Here is a 26780-nt window from a genome sequence, read left to right as displayed (position 1 = left end):
AAAGTTTAATGTTAGTGCGGCCCGCGCAAGTTTGATATGGATGCTGTATGGTATCATGTACCCAGAAAAAATTATTACGTTTGATTAATGTTCATGTTAAAGGTTAAATAACTGTTAATAGTTATCCTCCCTATCCGTGTGGAAGTGGTAAGTTTTTGGCTTTTTTAAGTTTAAAGGAAATAACTTGAAGGCTACCGTTTAGGTCGCTAGATCTCTAGTTTGCGAGTTAGCATGTGTCTCAAGACCTTGCAGTTGCGCAATATGTTGTAAATAAAAAGAGTATAAATGTGACTATAGTCGTGTTTTGTCATGTCTACAGGGCTCTAATAATGCTTTGTTCATTTTAATCTGAAAAAAATAATTTGTCTACCCACCAACTATATGTGGTTTCTTAAGTTTTTATTACTTGCTGTTTTATTATTATTATATTTATGTATTACTGATTGATTGATTTTCTTTATTCTTGATTTGTTTATTTCTTTTTCATCTTATTTTGTGCAGAAAAATAAAAATTAAGAACCAAAGCACTGAAAAAGTTTGTTTATTTTTCTGTTTTTAATAAATGTGTTTTTTTTTTTTTTTTGGGAAAACCTGATGTGGCCCAGTCTCAACCAGACCCTAGCTCCAGTGGCCCCCTAGTAAATTGAGTTTGAGACCCCTGTACTAAAAGCTGCGTAGAAGATGTGGGGACCAAAACGACCCACCGGCCCATCGTTACTCCCGTACTGTGCTTTAGACAAATAAACTCAGTGAAGGAACTCAGGGTGCCGCGGCCGGACAAGCACTGCCCTAGTTTGTCCTAACTGAAACCACACCAACAGAAAAAAAGTAACAAAAGACAAGACAAACACTTGCTGACTTTGTGGGCCAAGTTAAGACTTGTCATTCAACGTGGAAACAGACTTCCAGTGCAAACATTCTGTGGAAGGAGTGACTTGTCTTGCCCTTCCAAACAATGGATGCCATGTCTTCCTGTCCCTAACTAGAATTGCCGGTTCTACAAGCATTGACCTTCACCACAGATTGTTTGGAAGAATGTAGAGGAGAAAGATATCCACGTAAAGATAAACCATTTCCACTTAGCAGTCTTAGAACGCTGTAAATGTGCAAGCCCACTTTGGGCAGCATATGCAAGGTCACGCTTATTGTTACCGTATGTACATTCGTAATACAGTCATCCCTCGTTTAGCCCGGTTGATTAGTCCTAGACCCAAGCACCATAAGTCAATTTTCATAAAAAATTGAATACTTTTGCAGTTATCATAGAAAATATGTTCACTATAGTGGATATAATCAGAGAAAATTCAACATAAATAAGATTACATAGCCTCCCTGTGTTTTTCTAGACAGCGTATTTCCAGCATACTTCCGCCATTAAGGACTTCACATTCGTATTACCCAAAACAGAAGACAAAATAAGAGTTAATAAACCATTTAAGACATAAACAAAATTCCTGCTGTAGCAGTGTCACAGTAAATGCATTCCCAAGGGAACCTTAGTGATGATAATAGCGCCCGTCTCACTGAATACCCTAATGGCCAATGTAGAATTTTCTGCTCCTAAAACAGAAACAAAGAAACACATTTTTAGGATTGCATATCTATTGCAGATGTTGGGTCATGAATTACACAGAAATAAGCACATCATTGTTGAAACTGATTTGTGACACACCTATCGTAATGTCTCTAATTACTTGGACAAGCTGAAAAACCTTTCCGCAAGCTAAAGCTAGAACGAGTTCTAGCAGGAATTTCAGTATTGGCATTACCTCAGCAAATTAATATTGATTGCTTCCTACTCATCCAGACTGGATGCTGTAGCGAGAGCAACACCACCCTTCGTACAGGCTGTAGTTATACCTTCAATGGCAGACGTGGTGCCGTTTCATCCACTAACACTTCAACTTCCTCATGCGGTTTCACTTTTGCTTTTGCAAAGCAACATAAAACAGAAACCTTCATGGTTAGCCGTGTTACTTTCACATTGGAAAGATGTCCAACTCTAAATCCAGCCACCCTCCTAGCAACGCAATTAGATGGTGCACCTCAAGATTGTCTAGAACAGGGGTCTCAAACTCAATTTACTTGGGGGGCCACTGGAGCTCGGGTCTGGGTGAGACTGGGCCGCATCAGGTTTTCCAAAAAAAACAAAAAAAAAACAGTTATTAAAAACAAAAACATTTAAAAAACTTTGCTTTGGTTCCAATTTTCTACAAGAAAAGCTCTGATAAAACATTCCACTGTTCTCAAATATCTTACTTTTTATTTTTCTACACAAAATAAGATGAAAAATAAATAAACAAATCAAGACTAAAGAAAATCAATCAGTAATAAATAAATAAATATAATAATAATAAAAGGGCAAATAATAAAAACTTATGAAACCACATATAGTTGGTGGGTAGACAAATTATTTTTTTCAGATTAAAATGAACAAAGCATTATTAGAGCCCTGTAGACATGACAAAACACGACTATAGTCACATTTATACTTTTTTTTATTTTCAACATATTGCGCAACTGCAGGGTCTTGAGACACATGCTAACTCACAAACTAGAGAGCTAGCGACCTAAACGGTAGCCTTCAAGTTATTTCCTTTAAACTTAAATAGCCAAAAACGTACCACTTCCACACGGATAGGGAGGATAACTATTAACAGTTATTTAACCTTTAACATGAATATTAATCAAACATAATAATTTTTTCTGGGTACATGATACCATACAGCATCCATATCCATATCGTGTTTGAGTCCCCTGGTCTAGAAAAAAAGTCAAAAGGTCAATCTGCTTATAGAGCAGCCTTAAAAGATCTACCCCTTGTCAGCTCTTTGCATGTTTTTGTTGATGGCTCTTCACAAAAATAGCCATTTGGCACAAATGCAACTGGTTATGCTGTTATAACGCTTGACACCGTTTTAAAAGCTGAAAGCTGACCATCTCACTATTCTGCACAAGGTGCTGAAATAATTGCATTAAAAGAGACGTGCAAATTGAAGTCTGGGGAAGGAGTTTGGACAGACAGCCAATATGTATTTTCAACATCTCGTGTATTTGCAGCACAATGGGAAAACCATGAAAACTCGAATAGGCTCCAGGAGACACCCCCACGACCTTAGTGAGGATGAGCAGCATAGAAATTGCATGGACACACAGGAATGCAAAACAGTGCCATCTGCTGGCTAGAGTTGCCTTTGCTAGTTCTTTTGATGGTTTTTCAGCAAAGGTGTAATCCACTAGTCATCCATTTTTGTGCCTCAGAGGTACACGTTTGTGCTGGCAGCTCCAGGGTGCAACTATCTTCAAAACCAGCCCTTGGAATCACGGAATGACCTGTATTAGGAATAATCTCATGCTGGTTACATTTCAAATATTGAACATTTAGTCCATTTCATAACCGTTAAGAGATTTATTTTATTTTAATATTTATAATAATTAAAGCTTAATACAACTTTGCAGGGCTATTTGATCCTGTTGGATAGTTTCACCTCTTTTGTCTTTCTCCACCTTCATTACTCGGACTGCCACTAAACAAAAGAAACTCAATGCTGCCACAACCCCTCCTCCTTACATGTCTCTCTTCTCTTTGTTTCGGGACTTAAATTGGCCAGGTTTGTGAAACCAGGTTTTATGTTTCTCAGGAAGAGCCAATTCAATTTAAGGTGGAGCTGTACACGATAACATGTCTCGCTCCAGGACGAGCATGGATGCACCAATGAGCAGACACTACTCAGGCTTGTCATGTCTGTTGGCCGAATGATGCAAAAACAGCATGGAGATTTTCATACAATTAGACGGGTAGCATTTTCTTACTTCATACCGACCCATGAAGGAAGGGAAAATCCTCTGAGGGCTCGACAAGGACGGCAAGGCAGCGAACACGGCAGCAGGCCAAAGATGGCTCCCACTGCAAAAGCGCACAAAAACAGATGGTCAAAAACAGGAGACATGAACATTGAAGTGAACCAGGGATGCACAGCATCAAGGATGATGGGTAACACAGGGTGCTGCCATAAAGGAATGAAAGGAGGGAAAGGGGAGGACGGATTGGGGGGGGGGTGTCTTGACAGGATACTGGAGGATCCCTTGCATCCTTCCCACTCATCCCCACCTTTAAAAGGGACCTATCATGCTTTTTCCACTTTTCTGACCTATAAATGTAGTTAGAATATTGTATTTTCGCATTTTAAACCACTACAAAGTTTCAGATAATGAGATTTTCACATTTCGGAGTTAGCCTCAAAAAGAGGTCATAGAAGGTCATAGGACAATATAAAAATGTACATGCTGGTTCAGACATTAAATAGTGGTTGCTGTGATTGCTTATTGCATTGAAATGTGCCTGCCTCTGAGGTTTTGGTGACGTGTCTACACGGTTTGCCCGTATACGTAAGCATTCAGTTCATTCACTTCAATATTTCCCCATGTTTGCTGTGAAATCAGAATAACACGGAAGTCAACCAGTATTCCATTGTATTTCAATATGCAGGTGAAATACACAGGCTTCCACAATAATTGCAATGATGAAACATGATCTTGTTTTCCATGTTTGCAGGGGTGTCATGTATTTTTTCTAGTGTCACCAGCAGATCCTATGTGCAGGATACTGCCTCAAAGTGTTCCTCCAAAACCTGGGAGTTGCTGATATTAAGGACACGTGGAAAAAAAGTACAGCATGGTATTACTATAACATTTGCCTCAAGGGGAGGAGTTGATATACGCCAATTCTTGGTTGCATTTGGGACTTTAACAGCCTTGAAAATGAACTAGCCTGGAGAACATATGAACTCACTTGCACATAAAGAGGAGACTCGTTGTGCGTGACTGACAAATGTGATAAATGGAAATGCAAAGTATCATGCAAATGTTTGTCATGTGTTTTAAATGTGTTAGTACAACAGAGAGGTATAATTTGGTACTTCACGAGGATTTACTTACAATCAATGGAGTTTTCAAAGATTGTAATGCTCCATATTGTGTTTACTTGGGAACATTTATGGCAAAGAAAAAAGACAATCGACTTTTATTTTGAAATCTGCAATTACCGTAATACTAGGTTTATGTGAACCCAGAGATTTATTTTCCGGAATGGACAAAATACACATTACCTCCGCACATAATTGACGGTGATCACTGGGGTACCACGGGCTTTTATTTTGAAATCCTCGAAACGAAACACTTCAGTAAACACCTGGAGGCAACCATTATTGTTTGGGGGTAATTAGCGTGGAATATGATCCCTGTGGCGGTGGATTCATCTCACAAATGGCGTCCCAGACTTGTCGGGAATCCTAAGCATAACTGTAAAGCTCTTGTCGTTTTAAGTCATGATGTGTTGTTAGCTTTACCCCCCACCTTGGCAGAGGCCACCCCCCGTCCCTCCCCCTCATCCATCTACCTGTTCTACCTGCTCGCATCCCTCGGCTGTATTCATAACTGTTGGACTCCTCATCTCTTGGTAGGTAAGAGGATATCTCTTTCAAAACGTACACTTTCATATGTTAGGTATTGTTTTCATGTTGTGACCCCTAGGAGTGATTTGTGTATCCCAACCGTGATTTCTACAAGACGTGGCATACGCACGACGACATGCCGCCATCTTGTCTAAAGTTGGATACAACAGGATGTTAATTAGCACAGACTAATAGCGGTATAAAAAGGCTGATTAGCCAAGTTATAGTCATGGCATACAGAGAAAACGGTAACCCGTTTCTTAAAGGTTAATTATCATTTGTTGGTGTCAAAGTATGTTAAATTACTATAACTATGAGGGTGGACAGAAAAAAATAGAAAAAACTATTAAAGTGTTAAGACAAAAACAAGTGTAAGAACCACGTGCGAACAAGACACAGGTGGCATTAATTGCATTTAATTAAAAATATTTTTTGTAATAATCATTACTGGGGGTTGTAATTTTACTTTTATTTTGTTAAACTGTGGTAGATGTCGTTTTATAGTACTCCTGTGTGACTTTGAAATTGTGTGAATCCCCTTGTGATAGTAAAGAATAGCATGCTACTTTTAGTTGTTTTCTTTTAATGTTTTTTTTTTTTTGCTTGTGTTTTTATTGACCACACTGTCCGAGATCATATTTAGTAGAGAAAATGTGTCAAGAATGATTTCGGGTGTTTGTCTTCATGCGATATGATAAGGTGCCAACTACATAATTCATCCATTATCTTTTTTATTACTGTTTTTATGAGAGGAGCAGCACATTTATATATTGTCATTTTTGTTGTGTGTGCACACATTTCATATGGGAAAAGTAGTAATTAATCACGGCCACTACTAAAGAAAATATGGAAATATGTTTTCTCAGGAGGATCGTCAAGGTTTAAGAATAATGTTGGTAAAAAAAAAAGGCTGCGTTGTTGTTTTTGTCTCCTTTTGTGTTCATTTATCAGATGGATACCATGGTGTGGACCTCTAAGAACAGGTTTTGGGTGTTGATACGAGCCAACAATGGTCACAACTGTTGTAGCACATTCGAATGCCAAGGCCAGGTGTGGCTGTCCTATAGAAATGGCCATATTATATCATATTTTGTTCGCAATATTAAAATCTGCTGTTTCTCAGAGGTCCACATTGCTGAGATGGTGTCCAAAGTGGCGAGGACGAGGGCCATGGTGATCATACTGTGTCTGATGGCCGGGGGTGTGTTTTATAAATCCAAATGGAATCTGGCGTCAGGGTATTGGAGCCGGCCGCTCCAGATGTGCAACTGTGACAAATGTTTGGCTGAGCGTGACAAGGAGTTGAAAGACATTTTGGATGTGTCGCCCAAGCCCTTTTTGTCCAAGTGGGACCGGACCTCGGAGGACGAGTTCAACTGGTGGAAGGTAGGCTTTTTGCTGGTTTGTGTTTATGCAGTGGAACCTCCTTTTTGTGATAGCACCACAGTAAAGTGTGATGATAACCCTAGAATCATATATTGACATACCCAAATTAATTTTACCAACATACTCTAACTTAAACACACTTATCATAGTGCATATTACATTATACTTACTTAATCTTAGCGATACCTATTTGTAGTAAGGGTGGATAACTTGTACAGTAATACCTTGCCACTCCCTGCTTTGTATTTTGTGGCTTCATTCTATTGCAGTCTAATATATAAAATCTATGTGTAAACGCCTCAGTTAAAACATTCCTTGTAATTGTTTTCTATCACATGTCAGCACTTGCAGTTTGAGAAGCGACCCTTCAGTTTCTTCAATGAAATAGTCGACCGACTATTCACCATCTTTCCATCCATCCCTGATGTGGAGGGGCCGTCCCCGTATCGTTGCAGGAAGTGCGCGGTGGTTGGCAATTCGGGTAATCTCAAGGGCTCAGGCTACGGGAAACTTATTGATAACCATGATATTGTAATCAGGTATGTCCACCACCTTGATACTTCTAATAGCCTCAAGTTACTCATTTCATGACTGACACGTCTACTAGAATGAACCACGGGCGAACTAAGGGCTACGAGGAAGACGTGGGCACCAAGACGACTCATCACGTCATGTATCCCGAGAGCGCCGTCTATTTGGACAATTCCACTCATCTTGTGCTGTTTTCATTCAAGATCAACGACTTACTGTGGCTGCTCAGGACCTTCACCCCAAGGTAGCTTGTTGCTACTCTCAATACTTTGGACAGCAGATTTAAATAAACGTCACACTCATATTTTGATGACCAATTGGAAATTAGAAGAGAAAAACCCATTGGCATACCATGAACTACATGTGCAAACTAAATAAAAAATAATACACGCACATCTAAGTGGAACAAGTAAATTGACAAATGAAAAAACAGTTGCGGGTGGTGATTAATCATGATTAATTAGTTAACAATCTGTGGTTAATCTGATTAATTTTTTTAATCATTTGACTATATGAATGAATACATTTGGGTAAAAAGAAAGACTGATGCACATGCAGAACAGCAACTCTACTACATGTCTGTATGTGATAGCTTGTTAAGCGCTGTGTGACGGTGCATTCAGGAACGCAACTGTTGATACTGACTAATGATGTGCATGTATGTGCTGCTTTACTTCACCTTTAACAGAGAAAACGGGCAGGAAAACCCAGAGAAGCGAGGCAACAAGAACCTGGTTAGTCCTGCATGTAAACAATCACGTACGGCATCTTGTTTTGTTTAGTTCATTTAACATTTGAGCAGTAAAAATGTGACTCGTGATACCAGGTGATGATGCTCAACCCGGCCTTCATGAAGTACGTCCATGAAGTGTGGCTGAAAGGGGCAGGGCGCTACCCATCCACCGGATTTATGGTCTTCGTTCTCAGCTTGCAGATGTGTGATGAGGTAGGCTCCTGTTGCACATCAGTAAAAGGATGAAAACTTACAGAACAGAAGAGCAAAACCCTGGGGTTATTCTACTAATGGCCATTAGGGGCAGGAGTAAGTTAGAACTTATAACTACTTCTCTCAAGCGAGTCTCATATGCACAAACCAAACGGCCAATTTTTTGGTAAAGGAGCTGTTTTTGTGTAAAGGTGTCCTGCATTACATAATTAATGTAAGCTCTACTGAGTTCCATTCTACTTAGTTTTGTGCAGTAAACGTAACGGGATTGAGTAAAAACCTACTGTGGCCTATCAAAGCCTTGCATGTGACTCTAGGGGCAGTAAAACACAAAAATGCTTGAAATATTCAACTCGGTTTTAGTTTGTATGTTGTAATACTTGTTTTGGAATTATTAATAGTAAAGAAACCGGCTTGATGTACTTTTTTTTATTGAGAATGCATTACGAGATTTGCCTTGCTGCTTGTTGCTGGCATGAGGTTGTTATAAAACAGTAAATACATTTTCTGTGGGAATCAGCAGCTGCAAAGGACAGACAGCACATCCGTCAAAAAGGTGACGCCAAAACCGGATTGTCGCTCATTAAATATCATGTTACATCCTGCAGATTTCTCCTGTGCACAATCCAAAGGGGGACAAATAAATCCTATGTGCTTCAGTCCTCACGTAAAAAATGCTGATGGCACACTGAGCATCTTTTGAGTCTTTGTAGCAAAATTGAGGGCAGCTTTTCATGTTAGCTGCTACAATAATATCGCTGTAGCCGGTGAATATACAGGTGACTTATGTAAATAGAACACTGTTGCCGTTTTTTGTGAGTGCTTTAGCGTCAAAATAGGTATTTCCCATAACGTTTGTTGTTAGCTAGCTTATATGAACTTGTTTGCTCGCGCGAGAATGTACAGAAAAGGGAAAGAAATGTGCAGTTCCCCTTCAAGACTTTAATTGAACAAAATACAACAGAATAACAGTTATAAACCAGTGTCTAAACAAATAAAAAATGTGTTTGCTTCCCAGGTCAGTGTTTTTGGGTTTGGAGCAAATCAAGATGGAAACTGGCACCATTATTTTGAAAAGCTGAAGATCAATCAAATGAGAATTCACCATGGCATTCAAGAGTATGAAATGATACAACAGTTGCATCAGAAGCAGATCATTCGTTTTTTTAAAGGACTATAATTGTTTGATTCATCCCTTTAAAAACCCTACATTTGTTTACGTTCTTTTGTAGGGTTTTGGGGCATCTTGTTATTCACACACAATATTTATTCACTCAGTCATCATTCCATTCAATTCAGTGTTTTTGTTCTTGCATTGCTTCAATGGTTGTATTTTTGGTTCTTGCCTAGTGGTGCCTTACTTGCTTCAAAAATGATGTCTTTGTTTGGCGGGAATGCAACATATGCACCACCCGGCCATGGCGAACCCTGCCTCTTGCTTGTAGTCAGCTGGGAGGCTACCGGAATACCACTGCGAGCCTAAGTGAGGATAAGCGGCATGGATGGATGAAAACGTGCAAAGCACCCAAGCCAAGTGACTCAAATTTGTAGTTCTGGTACACCCAATGTGCCTGCTAGATGCCTTGTATACAATTCTCATTACCAGCAGCCTTAAAGTAAAACGTGGACTATTAGTTTTATTTAAGATCACCACATCACTGAAAAGATGTAATAAATATTTGTACTACATATTTCCTTGACCTGTGTACTTTGGTAATTCAAAATGTACAAAGATTCTATGTAAAGAAAATGACACCAGGCTGAGTAATATGGTGGAAAACAAGAACACCAATAATGTTACATACACAACATGCTCCTAATTTAGCTTTTCCTATGTTTAGAATTGTTTTGTCTCTTTTGCGGCTAAGTAAGGGGAGCGAAATATGCAGAACTCTCATTGTGATTGCACTGTACCCCCGATTAAGCATCCCTATGAGCAAATAAGTAGAGTGCTGCCATCTAGTGGCCGCTAACTGGTAAGTGCAACATCCTTTCTCTTTGGGGTCAGTGTGATAGTGTTAATAATTGAGTTGATAATTCACAAGTAAACCTGAAATGATTGCTTTGTACATTATTTGGATGAGAAGAGATTGCTTCAAAATGTAATAAGTCATGAATGTTAAGTAAAAGTGTGGAAAGGGGGAGGTTAAATCACCAGCTGTCTAGCATAGTTATCATAGCAGCATGAACAAACACCATAGCATGACTAGCAGGGCTTGCATGATGACGTTTCTTTAATTGACCTGCAGCGACAGCATTTAAAAAGCAGCTTAATTCCTTGCTGTACAACAACGAAAACAATGCATGAACACTTTAATTAGGCAGCCTTGTTAGTTTAATTAATCACTCATGGAGAAAATACAATGCCTACTTGACCGGCTCTAAATGACAGACAAGCTGTCACTGTAATGTGACATGATCTTTTAAGAGGTTTATTTGCACTTTCTGGTTCTTCTGGTGACGTTTGTTGTTGCCAGTGCACGTAAACAACCTTCTCTCAGCCACATGTGCAGCGGATTCCAGCTGAGTGTAGGATGTTTACATGAACTCAGCCCCGATATTTACATTTATGTCAGGTGAGAAACTAAGTCTTCATCCGTGGCATTGAGAGAGGCTGGAGGTAGCTCGGGGCAGCAAACACCAGACTGAAAGCTTGGGGGGTGGACAGCTTCCAGTCGGGGATGTTTACAGCCCCTCAACCACCTGGTGAAACAGACAGGCTGCAAAAAGAAATACAAAAAAATACATGAAAAATTAGGTCATACTTTAAAATATTTTGAGAATATTGGTAAAATGTAATATGAATATGTAATGTGAATATTCTTTCACATGGAGAACATGTGAATGAAGCGATATTACCATGAAAAGTTATTTTGCTGTGCCACTAACAGTCAGATTGCATATGGTGTTATGAAAAAAATAAGGCAAAGTTTTGAAAGTCAAAGTTTTACACAACATAAGTTTGTTAAAATAGTTGCAATGTAATGGGAATACAATTCTATTTTAGGGTGTACAAAAAGTACATAGTACTATGAAACACTACATCAAAATACTGTACATTTACTGTCATACTATAGGAGGAAACTTTTCTTTGACAAAAGTTGTAACCTTACAAAAGTTTTTCCAGGAAATATTTCCCGCTCAGATGTAACTGCAAATAACATTTTTATTCTATTTCTTCTTGTAACAACTTAATTCACACAACATTCACTTGCGTACTTTCTTTATTTCTGTAGTGTTTTACCATTGTGGCCCTAATACTTTTAATACTAGCCAATTGCCTTTTCTGCCTAGCATGCTAACAGCTATGCATACACTACACTACACTACCAGTGTATATTCCACCTGAAGAGAGGCAACACTAACTAATACGATTACCCCCCCCCCCCCCGAAAAAAGTTACCCTGACGTCACATGTTTCTTGTCACCTTGCAGTTGTGCTTACGTGACCTCTGCGTGTTTACGTTGACTTTTAAAGCTTTGTTTCCTGTCCCTTTGTTTGGCCTTGCAAAACCGCCGTTTTAAAACGGCACGCGCACGGACGTGCTGTCACGACATTATAACGTCGGTGAAGTTACACAAACACTTGATGAAAGGCCACTGCTGTCAAAAAGGCTGCCTGAAACACCTACGAAAAAGACAACTTAAACCATCACGTACTCGCCACCGAAAGGCGTCAAGGCTTCCAAACGCGCCCGCGGTGACAGGAGAGCTCGCTAAAGTAACTTTGTGAAGCCAAACGGCTATGAAAATGTACAAAAATAAAAGTGGTAGCTATTGCTAGGCTACAGCTAGCTCGGCGACTTCGCTAGCTAGTGCTAGCTTGGCTGTGACCCTAACCTTCTGATGTATGACGTCTGCTTACCGCCGAATAAATGCAGCGTTCCGCCCGGTCGACGTCCATCCGAAACGAATCTTATTTAAAAAGTCACTCTTTGCTTATACTGGATCCAGTTCGGGTCAACCTGTTGTTTTTGGCCCCCCTGTACCATCTTCATTCACTTGCCTTTATTTTGACCTTTGGTTACTCGACACCAACATTGACGTCATTGTCATGGCAACATAGCCCCGCCCACTGCCAGTCCTGTTATAGTGGACATCCTATTTTGCATTTCTTTCAATATGAATTTGAATGTAATAAAGCGATACTTGCTTTAAAATTTTTACTATAAAGTCAACCAAAAAAACTCATGCTACATATGTAAAGTTCCATTTTTTCCAGGTAACATGTTATGATTTATTTAGCACGTTTCTAAACACGAATAAAGTTGTAATGTTATGAAAAAACGGATCTTACTATTACACAAAGTTCTTTTTTTAATTTTTGAAAACCTACTGTACTATAGTACAGAAAAGATTAACTCTCCAATGAAAATGACTCAACACACGACTGTTATCTGACAACACAAGTGAGTATGTAGGTAGGTCATTGTTTGGGGCTGCATGAGTGCTGCCAGGAGTGGGGAGCTCGGGAACCATGAATTCCAATTGTGTTATTGGGAAGCAGAGCAGGATGCCTTCCCCTTGGAGAGGATTGCACAGTCTATTTTGTTTTAAGAAATATGCTGCAACACCATGGCAATGAAGGGGTAATGTTGTGTAAATATAGTTGAATAAATAAATAAAATAAAGAACTATGAACAATGCAAATTAAGTTGTCATTTTTAGTTTCATAATGCTACAAGAAAAAATCAATTTGATGTGAAAATTTACATCATGTATTGAATATAGTTGTGATATTACGAGGATAAGGTTGCATTAAAAAATGTTTATATAAATCATAGAAAATGTGCGCTCGGGTAATTGGCTTTTGTGATACAATACTATTTCTGCAGGGGTTTTCAATTCATTCAACGTATGTATTTTATTATTTATACTAAAATTCAATGGCCTTCCTTCCGGAATACCACTAGATGGAGCCTGCGTACCATCAGTGGTACTCATACCACAGTTTGAGAAACAATTACATATGTAGCAAGTGAGGCAGTTGGAGTTTGTAGGAGTAGAATACGCCATGCAACTTTGTCTGTGTGTCAAAACGGTGCTTGAGGATAATGTTCCGAGACATTTACATGGAATGTCATTCAGCAGCAGGGTCATTATTGGACATTAACATCACTCTAACTCATAACCGTGTCTCCCCTTAAGGTTTTAAGGCTACATTTAAGATATATTTAATAATGTGTGCATCCATTAGAGTCATTCACGACTTCACCTTGCTGTATTTAATGCACCATACTGATCACTTCTGACAGCTTTGACCTCCTTGTTACCTTTGCTTGTAGTAACAACATGGCTTGCTCTTATTGACAAGACAGACACCTGACCCCACTTGACCTTTATGTGCAAAATCCTCCACTAGATGTCAGGCTGGGATAGAGCCCATGGAGGCATCACGATTTATTATTCACTACATAGCATACCACACATACTGTGTATGATCTGGATAACCCTTTAAGTCAAGGGAGTCCAAACTTTTTTTCCGCCGAGGGTCACACACTGAAAAATGAAAGGATGCAAGGTATGATTGGCTTTGATTGGTTGTCAAACGACATGTGGATATGCTAAGAAGTCAGGAATATTTCAAGAAAAAACTGCATCTCAGCTTTGTGGTACAGGTGAAAAAGAGTATTATTAGTATGCATGAATTCAGTCTTTGCTCTTATTTCTGCTGTTTTTGGTTTGTTTCAAATATTTTGACTTTCTTCTCAAAGTTCCTCTCATAATATTGTGACTTACGACATCCCATAATATTTTTCACTACGTTGCCATAATAGTATAACCTTTTCTCCCTTAAGACACCTTTGTTTAGTTTTGGTTGTTTTTCATGATATTACGACTTGGAAAGAAAATATCTATAAAATGACAACTTTAATTGTTTTTTTTTTTATAACATTATGATTTAAAAATGTCTCACTTTAATATTTCAAAATAATTTTTTCTCTTATTTTGACTTTATTCTTGTCAAATCACTGATGTTTTTTTTCCTTTTTAGCACCTGTTTTTTTTTAAAGGTTTTCATGATAAATTCTATTTTTTATGTGCAGTGGGCCAATAAAAAACAGCTATGAGCCACAAATGGCCCCCAGACCGCACTTTGGACACCTCTCTCAGTGATGTTACATGTTCCTTAGTGTCCCCATGTACAGTACATTTACATCTATGCGATTCCACAGGGGCACCATAGCTCTGACCTGTCCAGATTTTGTAATATGTTACGTAACACATTTCCACTCCTGCTTTTGGAAAAAAAAAACAGTGAAGAAACTCCATCTATAACCCAACCAGGAAAATTGATTCCCTTGTCGTACTGTGTGGTCTGAAATTGCCCAGAGCTATTATAAGAGAGAGAGACAGAGAGAGAGAGAGATTTTCTATGTGCACCGGAGTGGAACATTCCCTCCTTGTAGGGCTTTTTGGGCCAGATGTGAAGAGATTTACAAGCAACAGCAAATGTTCAGGAGGTATGCTGTCAAGTACAATGAGGAGGATTTGGGTCTTTTTTTTTTAAGTCAACGAGGTCACGGGGAAAAAAGAATAACAAAACATTAAGATACACAGTATTTTTCAGCTTATATGTGTTGCCATATCAATGTCAAATGCCCCGGGCCTTCAGGAAGAGAAGTGCTGGCCCCAGCAATGGGGCATATTGAAGTCTACTTTCTATAGTGTTGCCCCTTGAGCAGGAACCTTTATTTATAATGTATTGTTAAGTCTGCCATTCAATAAGCACTTAAAATAGTCCTCCACATCATGTGACTTTTCCTCAAGTCCCAGTCACTTCCTGTTAGGCTGTCCCCTTCCCCCCCGGAGGATTTATGTTTTGTGTTAAGTAAGGCTGAAGCTACTCGTGTTATTTCACTCCCATCAATAGCAAATACATGAACAATATCCAGTCGCTGCAAGCACACTATTAATTTACCACCATCTGTCCCTACAGGGGCCCAATGATTGCTGGAGGCAGTGAGGTGTATCCTCTTACCCTCCGTGGGACGCAGTGTCGCAGCTCATGGCCAATCGATGCCCCATTGAGTCCGGGGAGGAAGAGGGGCAGGCAGGAAGCCAAAGCAGCTTCTGGATGCAAAAAGGAAGACCCCCACCTCCACTCACTGTCACCTTAGAGGTCCCGGCAGGCACGGGCCAGACCAAGAGGGATGAACACTGGAGCCTTGTCGTCTCAGGTGGAGACATAAGACATTGTCCCTCTAAGGGAGAGAGGCACCGAGAGTCAATATCAGCCTGTCACTGTGACACTAAATACGTTGAGAGGTCAAGTGGCTTTCAGGTCTTATATTGGTAAACAAGTCAAGCATTTCATTTGATGAAATAAGGAAATAAAATAATAATCATGGCCACACCACTTTTCTTTGGGTGTCCCAGCAGGGTCCCAAAGTAGCAGAAAAGCGGTGTGAAGGAGTCCAGGGTGTCCCATGCCTCTTGGTTGTTTGCAAAACCGCAAAAAACCTCCATGACTTACACACTTTAATTAGATTTGTAGAATGTGCAGCCAGCCAATAATATAAACCATCACGTGCCACAAATGGCTCCCGGGGTGCACGTTGGACACCCTCATGTTATGAGACGTACAACTCAACATGGGTGTACGGCTTGAAAGACCTACGGTCCTGTCGCAAAATCACATTTTACACTTTTCTGGTCTGACAGTTGGAGGAAACCTCCAGTGCCGCCGTCAGGGGGTTCAGACAGGACCAAAAAAATTGCCACTTCTCCAAGGTATCAAATTTTGTCCCTTTTTGTAAGGTTTTTTTCCCCCCAAGTTGCTTCAACTACACTAAGTACAATTTCAAATAAATATGTGTCCCCCACCTTCCGGACCAGAAAAGTGCAGTGGAAGCACATCCCCGAAAGGGGATGGACAGCTTCAGCAAATGTCAGCCACGGGTCGGCCTGCAAAAGCACTTAAGTGCCCCCCTCAACGGGTAATCATCAAAAATGAGTCTTTGAGCTGGTCTTATTTTTTGAAAATGATGATGAAAAGACTGACAGACAAGTGCAGTACAGTATGTCATGATGTGATCATGTTAAATCGGACATGCGGGTTGACTGGATGCACTATTATTGTCTTGGCGGAGGATGGGTGGTGTGAAATCATATTTGAAGTGATCAAAGGGAGCCACTCAGTGGAGCTGACAGTTCTAATAGAGAGCAGAAGGCGCTGGCCCAGGCCTAATAGCAACACTAGAAAAAAAAAAAGACTATTTCGTTGACATCTGTCTTTCAGTAGCGATAAATCCCTACAATTATCTTGGTAACAATACCAATTTCAACTGTAATAGCACTTTGTTGACGTTTGACTCGTCACTTTTATTTTGTAGTTAGCTACATGCTATTTCCTGGTTTATGGAGGATGACTTAAGACAAGACTGTACCACTATTGATGCCAGGGGATGGAATTATATTATGACTCAAATGATGAAGAAAGTGAAACTAAATCATCATTTGGAGTATCATTTTTCCACCAGTTTTATTTTGTTGTTAGCTACAAGCTACTTCCTGGTTTATTGAAGAGTAAGGCAGGACAGGACTGTACCACTTTTGAGGCATGGGGGAGAGTAATTAATTCCATTGTGACTCAAATGACAAATAAATAAACCAAAAATCATTTGGAGTGCTGTTTCTTTCTTTCTTTCTTTTTTTTTTTAGCTATATGCTACTTCCTGGTTTATGGAGGATGACTAAGACGACAGGACTGTACCACTTTTAATGCTGGGACCAAGAAGGTGATTCCACTGCGACTCAGCTGACAAAGTAAAAGAACTAAATAATTATTTGAAGGATTTGTTTGTTTTGTTCATCATTTTTCTATGTTAGCTACATGCTACTTCCTTTGGGGATCGTTTTTTTTTTCATGACTCAAACAATGACAGTGGAAAACAATGGTGGAGCTCTATATTTGTTTGTTTGTTTGTTTATTTGTAAACTAGCAGGCTAACTAGCAGGGAAACACTTCACTCATAGCCAAATTTTTCTTTTCTTTTAATATTTGTTTGATTTTCCACATCCATTTGTTAGCTAGCAGGCTACTTCCTGGTTAATAGGGGTTGATGTCCAACCACAGGACCGTACCATTTGTTTTTAATTCAAGGATTTTCAAATACAATGTGTTTTAACAGCTAAAATACCAACCTTTGGACACGTCCTTCACACCGAAGATGCTTCGACTGCACTTTTAACTCCAACTTTGTTTGGTGTTAAGTGTGTGCGTGTCCCCTGTGACGACCTTGGTAGAGCCGCTGGGCGCCATTGATTTGTTTACCTGTGCGCTGCTGACAGTTTCTCATTAGGTTTCTTTTGCACAACATTTCCAGGGCAGGAGACGAGAGTGTGCACGTCAAAGGCGGCCATGCGTGATCAATGCTAGCTGATGGATGGGCTCTGGCAGTGTAATTGTGTTGAATAGCTGCTTAATGGGTGGCGGCGCTACGTTGAGTCGCCACGCTGCCTTTTCAGAACCGGAGAAGCTTTGTTGGACTGCATGACAAAGGCAAATATAATCATCCTAATTTAGAATTTCAATTGAAAATATGAAAGTAAAATGTGTGTGAAAAAGAAAAACTAAAATAATAAGCTTGAAATAAAACTAAGACTAATGTTTTTAAATTTAGTTTAGAATTTAGCTAGCTGGGGCGGCACGGCGGACTAGTGGTTAGCACGCAGACCTCACAGCTAGGAGACCGGGGTTCAATTCCACCCTCGGCTATCTCTGTGTGGAGTTTGCATGTTCTCCCCGTGCATGCGTGGGTTTTCTCCGGGTACTCCGGTTTCCTCGCACATTCCAAAAACATGCTAGGTTAATTGGCCACTCCAAATTGTCCATAGGTATGAATGTGAGTGTGAATGGTTGTTTGTCTATATGTGCCCTGTGATTGGCTGGCGACCAGTCCAAGGTGTACCCCGCCTCACGCCCGAAGACAGCTGGGATAGGCTCCAGCACCCCCGCGACCCTCATGAAAGAAAGGCGGTAGAAAATGAATGAATGAATGAATTTAGCTAGCTGTAGAATATTAAAAACCCAATAAGATGGGAAACAATACACATATACCATTCATAATAAAAAAAAATTGGAATTTAAGGATGCCTGATTATCGGTTGAAATCAGTATCAGATGTTTCCCCAAAGTACATACCTAATGTACATATACTGTATTATATACCGGACCCAGCATGGCCACTAGGAGGCAGTGTTGTCACTCTGCTGCCACAGTGAGTCAGCCATGCATGAAATCCACTTAGGGGTGTTTTTTAGGCACCCCTCATTTGCTCAAGTATATTTCCCCTCCTACTTTCATGCAAGTTGCATCCATGTTTGTGTTATTTCATCAGCGTCGTGACTCCTCAGGTGACAAGACCTTGACCTGCTGATGACTTGAAAGCGAGTCGTTTCTGTTCTAATAAATCTAGATCTAAATCTAAATCTAAATCTTCCTCATTGGCTGTGTTTGGCTCTGCTGGCCTTGTTCACTAAAACTGTCCGATGCACGGCACTCTGCTTGACGGACTTTGACCACGACGTGAGTTTTTGTTGATGAAGACATGGCGCAACAGATGGCAAGCATATCTATAAATAAAGTGTTCCCCTGCATGGCAGATTAGTGCATTTGAGCTGCTTTTTAATGGTCTTTGGTAGAGATTAAAAAGTAAGCTGATTCATAATGCGCTTCTCTTTGCGATGAATCACTCCTATACCCAAGAGGGAAGTGAGCAGAGGGGGGGACGGGTGGGGTGGGGGGGGAGTTGAATTGTGTACGGACAAGAAGTTATGTACATGTGACTAAATGAAACATGCCATGTTTTCTTACAAAGTTAGCATCACCTGAATATATGTATTAATGGCAGCCGTTACAGCCCCCCCTCCCACATGGACATAGCCGTGTATAAATAGAGTTCTTGCTTTTCGCCTGTGTGTCACATATTCTCCATGTAATTGAGCATGTTTTAAAAAAAAAAGTCTCAATTATGTAAGCAGTGTTGATCGGCCTACAGATATAGCCGCCCACCTCAGGCAAACCTCAGCATCCTCCACAGATATTGACAGCATTCTTAACGCTTTTTTCCTCCCCACACTCTAACAAATGTATAGCGTCTACTGCGCGGATATTCAAAGAATGTGCCGAGGGACACATTTTCAGAAGGTTAAAGACCGGGAGACTTGGCTAACGGTCACGAAAGGCAATGAAGTTCTACATTAAAATGCAAACTCAATGTGAAGACTTGACAGAGATTCTTTACATGACAGGAGCTTCCTGCTGTTTTTAAGGATCAACTACTATAATTTATGGAAATATATGACTGTAAAAACAAGTGTCAAAAGATCCTCTAATGCTCTGATCCGACTGCAAAAAAGCATGCCAAAGATCTTCTACATGTGACGAAAGTGATCTGCTGTTTTTAAGGATCTACTGCAAAAATGATAGCCTTTTCACGTGGCAGGGATGCTCGGCTATTTTTGAGGATTATTCTCTTTATGGGACAGGAGGGATAAAGAGAATCCCATAAAGAAAATCTTTGACCTGTAATTTTTGCAGTAGATCCTCAAAACCAGCATAGCAGCCCTGTCCCATAAAGAGAATCTTTGACAGCAAAGCCCTCCTGTCCCATATAGATGATCTGTGGACAGTACAAATACAGCGGAGAACTTATGTCACCTTTCTTCTGTAGAGCCTCTCGTCCTGTCACATAAAGACAATCTTTGACCTGTCATTTTTGCAGTATATCCTTAAAAACAGCATAGCACCCCTGTCCCATAAAAAGAATCTTTGACCTGTAATTTTTGCAGTAGATCCTCAAAAACAGCACATCACTCCAGCTGTTACATAAAAGAATGTTTGGGTACCATTTTTACAGTAGATCGTCAAAAACAACGGAGCACTCCTGTCCCATAAAGAGAATTTTTGACCATCATTTCTGTAATAGATCCTTAAAAACAGCATAGCAGTCCTGTCCCATAAAGAGAACCTTTGAGTGTCATTTTTTTTTGTAGATGCTCAAAAACAGCACAAGATTCTCTTTATGGGACAGGAGTGCTCTGTTGTGTTTGAGGATCTACTGTAAAAATGATACCAAACATTGTTTTATGTAACAGCTGGAGTGATGTGCTGTTTTTAAGGATCTACTGCAAAAACCACCAGTCAGAGATCATCTAAATGACAAGCACTTTGTTGTTTTTAAAGACTTACTGCCAAACACACTAGCAAAGATCCTCTCTATGTGACAGGAGCATTATTTTGTATTGAAGGGTAGACTACAAAAACACGAGTCAAATATTCTTTATATGACAAGGGTGCTCTGTTCTTTTTGTAAGGATCTACTTCAAAAATGGGCATCAAAGATCCTCTACTGTCTACATGTGACAGGAGCGCTGTGTTGCTGCAAGGAAGCTGCTGCAAAAACACTGCCAAGCTTCGAAATGAAGTAGGTTTGATGTCATTTACAGGCCATCTCCTGTGCTCTACTGTATACACGATACTGTATGAATTCCAACAATGATTGCATTAATGGTGTGTTTGCAGAAAAAGCAATTTTGGGGATGTATTACATGCTGGATGAAGTCCCATAAAAAAGCCCACCATAATAACAAGCAGGGCTTTTATTAATTCATAAACACGGCTGTGAGGTGAAGCATGCCTGACCTGCCAGAAGGTGAATAGATTCCTTGACAACTATTGACAGCTTGTCCTTCCAATTACAAACAATCGATGCCTTCAATGAGTTAAGAGGGCAGTTACAGGACGCGGGCGGCTTGTAAACTGTACATATATGGTGCTTATGGGATTTTTATCCAAATTCCTCTTGCACAATTCTGCTCACACAGATTTAGGGCTCTTTAATCACAGAAGCTGCCTGGTAAAGCTGTCCCAAAGGCGATGATTCAATCAGTGACCTTTTACTTTTTGGTGCTCAATTGACATCATGTTCAATATGTTAGCCATAAAATATTTTTCTGGTATAAAAGGCATATGTCCGGGGGGGGTATTTCACATACATGCTACAGGTCACCAAGGGGATGGAACTTTTCATGCATGAGAAAGTGGAAAATATTTTCCTTTCAGCACCATTATTATTTACAGTATCAAAGTATACACAAAACAGCAACAGAACCAATGTTGTAAAAGGGGTAAGGAGACACCGCTGCTTAATGAAAACGTCACATGTCACGTCAATTGGAGTCCATACATTTATTTTGCGTAATGTTGCAGGAAAAATGCGGCATGGTGTAGATGCTGAAATCTTTTTTTCAAGTTTGCTGTACACTGTACAATGCATGATATGCTGCTGTGACCGACAGCTATTAAATGATGTACTGTACATGTATTGTGTACTAAAATGTGACTACTGAAATTTTGTCTTTTGAGGTTTGTTGTACCACACAAAAATAGTCATGAGGGTGCATGGTATGCTGCTGGAATCCGCAGCAGTTAAAGAACATGCTAACTTTGCAGGGGAAAAAAATGTGGCGGGGAGTGGATGCTGAAATGTTTTGTCTATGAGGTTTGTTGTGTAACGCCAAAATAGTCAAGAGGGTGCATGATATGCTGCTGAGATTGGCAGCAGTTAAAGAACATGCTAACTTTGCAGGGGAAAACGTGGCAGGGAGTGGATGCTGAAATGTTTTGTCTTTGAGGTTTGTTGTATAATGCAAAAATAGTCAAGAAGGTGCATGATATGCTGTTTTGCGTAACTGTGCAAGCTGTGCTCATCGCCCATGCCCATAGAAAGAGCTATTTGAGGGTCCTAACATGTTAATATGCCCCCTAGAAGCATTGCAGGCTGACACTGTGGGAGACTGTGGCTAATTGGAACATTTACCATAATAATAATAATAATAATAAGCCTACAGTTTTGTGCCTAATAAAGTGGTTTGTGATGGAGCACAGCATTATGTGCACCATCAAAGAGATCCAATACAGCACAGCGCTGTATCAACATATTTGCCTGTGCAAACATTCAAATTAATAAGGTAAACTGTACTGTAGATTGTGCCTAATATTGTGGACAGAGAGTGTATATGCTCCTATAGGTAAACAGAATAATGTGTTAAAGCCATGACACCTCGGGAACACAATGCCCTTGCTTCATGATAGAGATATGACAAGTGCTCCTGATTCAGCACCGCGGACAGTTCCATCCCTTGGTTTAGCCCCGCCTCCTCTCCACCCACACGGACCAATCAGGCTGCATCTCGGATGCCTGCCGCTGGCTCCATTAGAGCGGGCTTGTGGCAGACTGTCCGCCCAGAGAGGAGAGGGGAAGCACGGCCGGGGGGACGCGTGGAGGAGCACATCACTTGGATGGGATAAAAATTGGGAAAAAGCCTCAAACATTTAATCTTACATGTTGGAAAATGCTCTTCTAGCGTGAGACCTAATAGCATCACCTGCGTTTTTCCTTCTTCTTTTGGACACCAGCACGAATCTTGTGCATTCATTCAAGTTGTGTGTGTGTTTTTTTTCTCATTTTGATTTTTTCCTCGAAGTCCACCTTGCTTGGAGACAGAGGCCGGGACAAGATGGGGAGCGAGCAATACTTACCGGAGCTTCTGGCAGAGAAGGACACCCTGGATCCGGCTTTCAGGCACTCACTGCGGCTACTGGAGCAAGGTAAGGGTTGGTGGTTCAACGCTGGACGCTTCATTAGGTACACATGCACCATGAAAGTGTTTTTATGTTGACTCTCTCATCTTAAATGCAGTTTTTGTATTGCTCTCAGGACCCGATTCATTCACTCTTTTAACGCCATTGTTACTTCAAATTGTTATTTTGGGGGTTGTTTTGCAGACGTGTAGTGGAGGAATCAGTAGTTTTGGGTTTTGAAGAGCACTTCCGCTTCATTGCCCAAGCCTGAAATTGACTAACTTAGTTGGAAATCTTACATCCGCAAACTAGTCAACAAAATGTATCTATATATATATATATATATGTATATATATCTATTTCAATTGCAATACATCCATTTTTACTTTGGAGTGGGACTGCAAATTCAGAAATTTAACAACTTTGATGTATCAATTGTCTTCCTATTGTACGTTTGCCTGCTCCCAAATTATATCTATATAAATGTAGCATTTATAAACAGTTCTGTGACATCCCTCCTTGAATAAAGTGAATAAAAATGCCAACAATATTTAGCTACAAAACAAACCATCATAACATACATTATTCCTATGAAGTGAAGTGTGTACTGTGTACTGTATGTGGGAGTAATGCCGTGATGATACAGTCAATGTGAGCTCCTATAGAAATAAAACATGTTTATTTTTCATGTTCCCAGTAAATATGTGGAGCAGTAGATGCTTGATAACACTCGAAGGACATCTAACGATCCACTCCCCGCAGGTTTCTGTGCTGAAGTGCTACTTTTGCTTTTTAGGTCTTCTCTAGACTTATAATAATAATATTAATAATATTCCAAAACGGAATGAACGCTCCATAAGTGTAAAAAGAAGTGTACACGGCACAATAAAATGAAATTTTAAAAGCTCTGTGATCTTTAACCTTAAGTGTAAAAGGAAGTTAACCACTGTGCAATAATAATAATATATCGCGCTTGAGTGCTCTATGATATGGCATGTTATGTTATGTTTTTACAACTGTAAAAAGAAGTTAACTGCTGTATATTTAAACCAGTTGATTAGGTTAGTCATATTGTACGGAGCAGCGTCGCAAAGTCGCTTTGGTTTCTTTTTTCTTGTTCTACGGTCATCATCACACTTTCTTACTCTCTGCCATGACTTATTTGTTTTCTAAAAGCTTTTGATCGGTGTCTTAGTGTTGGGTGAAAGAGTTCAGTGGGACAACATGGCAAGAATCACAACTAATGCGTGACATTTAGTGAAAGTAAGCACAACTCGCCAGTGTAGAGAATTTGGCAAAAAAACAAACAAACAAAAAAACACGGTCTCCCCTCTCAACGTGTAAATACTGTTATCTGACTCTCACACAACAGATGGTACACGACGCAGTTTTTCATATACAGCACTTCTTCTGCCATCTTGCTGATGAGTTTTCAACCTGATTACGTTATTGGCTGGAGCAGCTACAGTTAGCGCATACAAATTGGGGAATATGAGATTATTCCTCGTCCAGGGAGAGTTCCTTTCAGTAGAAATTAGCGCAGTATTCGGTATTAGAGGCACAGGGAGTACTTTGATGGTGTGGATCTATCTATGGAGCTCTTGTGCTGCAGCAGGAGAGCAATATTGGAAGAAACAAATCATTTTGTTTGCACTTTCTGTCGTCCTTCTCATACCTGCGGCCACATTGAAGGCACCCTTAGAGATCAAACATTAAACTTTTTTCAACAAGTCTCAGAGGTCCCGTAATAGTGTCACAATTGATGCCACAATTTAGCCGGTTTCTACTAAAACCTACTGCACTGTATATCTGTAGTTCTAATGCTAAAGACCTGTGTTTGTCCACGCCTGTCTCCCGTAGAGTGTGTGCTTCCAGTGGCATTGCTATGTGTACTTTGTCATTTTTTCCCCACTCCATTTGAAACCCTTTCATACATTTAGAATAAATACATTAGAGGCTAATTAGTTAGCTCGATAGAGTGCTATTGGCAACTATCTCGTGTGTCACTTCGGAGATCCCATAGATTGTGCATAAGTGGTGCACGATGTGGATGGATCATCTTTTTTTTTGCATACCTTGCAATCGACTCACATTACGTTTCACAACAAAAAGAAGAAACCTTTCCAATTAGTAATTAGTCTTATTATTGCTTACGTATTCAGAAGTTTACAAACACGTTTTTCGTGCTCTAACTACAAAAAAATAATTGGATTAATATTGAATCCTAGAAATTCACCTATCGAGGTCAGGGCTGGAACTAATTAACCATGATAAACGAGGGTTAACTTGATGCTGAAGAAACACTTATAGCTCCCACATCTGTAGCTGTCGAGATGACAGAGCTTTACTTGAAGATGTGTAGCGAAGCCTGCTTTTTTGTCAAATGGTGCGCATGAGGAGGGTCTATATCGTGTCATCAGGAAGTGCCTCTTCTCTCAAAAGTGGAGCAAGGAAATGAGGGAATGATAGATTTTTCTTATGTTTGGACGCCTCTTACTGTTAGAGCATCATCAAAAAGTGCATTTTGCATAATCGAGGACCTTTAATGTTTGAGAACCTTTGGCCCAGTTTAGATGTTGTCACTTCTAGTACCTTTTTAATCGGATATTCCACAGCAGCCGGCGGTGCTTACACAACTTCCTCAGTTAGCTTGCCCTCAAAGCCAAAACAACAGCTCAAAAAAACCCCTCATAATCTCTTAAAACTGTCAGTTTTGGGATAAGTATCCTCATTTTGGGGAAAAAGATGCCTCATGGTTAATTTATACATTCCCATTTCGTCAAGACAGCAGCGTTGTATTTTTAGCCGGAGAGTACTTCCTGGGTTAGGATGCCCAGAAGTGAAGGAAAATCAGCTTTGGCGCAAGATCAAAGGCAAGAGCTAGCAATTTGTTTGGGGGGGGGGGGGGGGGGGTGAAACAGTACTTGATAGCGATAATGATCTGCCCGTCCACGCATGGCTGACGTGCCGAGCCACACAGCGAGACGTCCCTGACTGGAGACTCGACCCCCTGATATAGTGAACTTGTAAGAGGGCAGACGGGGGAGCATCAGCTAGCTGCTTTGCATTCAGACAAGATGAGCGGTGTGTGTGTGTGTTCCTCTGAGATCCAGGAGGGAAATGTAGGCCAGGACCAGTGCAGGAAGCTAGTAGGAAAGCCAACAGTGCCTCTTTTACACTCATATGCTCGCATTGATTTTACTGCTAATGTGCTTTGTATGTACTCCTGCAGTGTGTGGCCTTTAAAGAGACAGTGACTTCTTTTTCATTCAGTAAAAATGTCAAAACTATGTGAACTTACACCTCTGTTCAATTAACAGCTGTGGCTGTAGGCAACCTCCTGGCCAAATGAACTCCACAAAATATCAGTAGCAGCTTTATCTGTTGGTTCCAATGAACCGTATTATAACCGTATTGATGCTTCTCTTCATCGCTATTACAACATTGGTTCTGTTTCGGCTGTGTTGTGCACTATATTAATCGTGGGGCCACTTTCTCATTGACTCTATAGTCATTCATTCATTCATTTTCTACCGCTTATCCTCACAAAGGTCGCGGGGGTGCTGGAGCCTATCCCAGCTGTCTTCGGGCGAGAGACGGGGTACACCCTGGACTGGTGGCCAGCCAATCACAGGGCACATATAGACAAACAACCATTCACACTCACATTCATACCTATGGACAATTTGGAGTGGCTCTATATTTATTATTAAAGTAAAAAAATATGATATATAATGACTTTTCAAGGCTGCAGGGTGCGCGAGTGGTTAGCGTGCAGACCTCACAGCTCGGAGACTGGGGTTCAATTCCACTCTCGGCCATCTCTGTGTGGAGTTTGCATGTTCTCCCCGTGCATGCGTGGGTTTTCTCCGGG

The 26780-nt window shown here is 40.3% G+C and overlaps 2 protein-coding genes across 5 annotated transcripts in view; both read left to right on the top strand.

The window, feature by feature from the left end:
* The first annotated feature begins 5194 nt into the window (after positions 1 to 5194).
* LOC131101466 (CMP-N-acetylneuraminate-beta-galactosamide-alpha-2,3-sialyltransferase 1-like) lies at positions 5195 to 10007 on the top strand. Of its 3 annotated transcripts, none has more exons than XM_058046661.2 (7): positions 5195 to 5462; positions 6577 to 6839; positions 7182 to 7378; positions 7447 to 7614; positions 8059 to 8104; positions 8197 to 8316; positions 9335 to 10007. In XM_058046661.2, exons 1-7 carry the CDS (start codon positions 5234 to 5236, stop codon positions 9494 to 9496), a joined length of 1185 nt encoding a protein of 394 aa, XP_057902644.2. In that variant the 5' UTR covers positions 5195 to 5233; the 3' UTR covers positions 9497 to 10007. The 3 variants fall into 3 exon arrangements, with proteins under 3 accessions (XP_057902644.2, XP_057902646.2, XP_078648194.1); XM_058046663.2 differs by having other exon boundaries at positions 5325 to 5458; XM_078792068.1 differs by lacking the exon at positions 5195 to 5462 and adding an exon at positions 6405 to 6503.
* A 12555-nt stretch (positions 10008 to 22562) lies between these two features.
* The window catches only part of khdrbs3 (KH domain containing, RNA binding, signal transduction associated 3), a 90688-nt gene continuing 86470 nt past the window's right edge, over positions 22563 to 26780 (top strand). For both annotated transcript variants that reach the window (XR_013627706.1, XM_078792069.1), the window contains exon 1: positions 22563 to 22933. Coding sequence is in view for 1 of the 2 variants with exons in the window: in XM_078792069.1 (XP_078648195.1) it covers positions 22843 to 22933 (91 nt within the window). In the remaining variant the exon portion in view is untranslated. The remainder of the gene's footprint in view (positions 22934 to 26780) is intronic.

Source organism: Doryrhamphus excisus, linkage group LG7 (genome assembly GCF_037039965.1).
Source record: "Doryrhamphus excisus strain RoL-2023G ecotype Guam linkage group LG7, RoL_Dexc_Guam_v1.1, whole genome shotgun sequence".
NCBI classification, from domain to species: domain Eukaryota; kingdom Metazoa; phylum Chordata; class Actinopteri; order Syngnathiformes; family Syngnathidae; genus Doryrhamphus; species Doryrhamphus excisus.
This window is presented reverse-complemented; position numbering and strand designations above follow the sequence as displayed.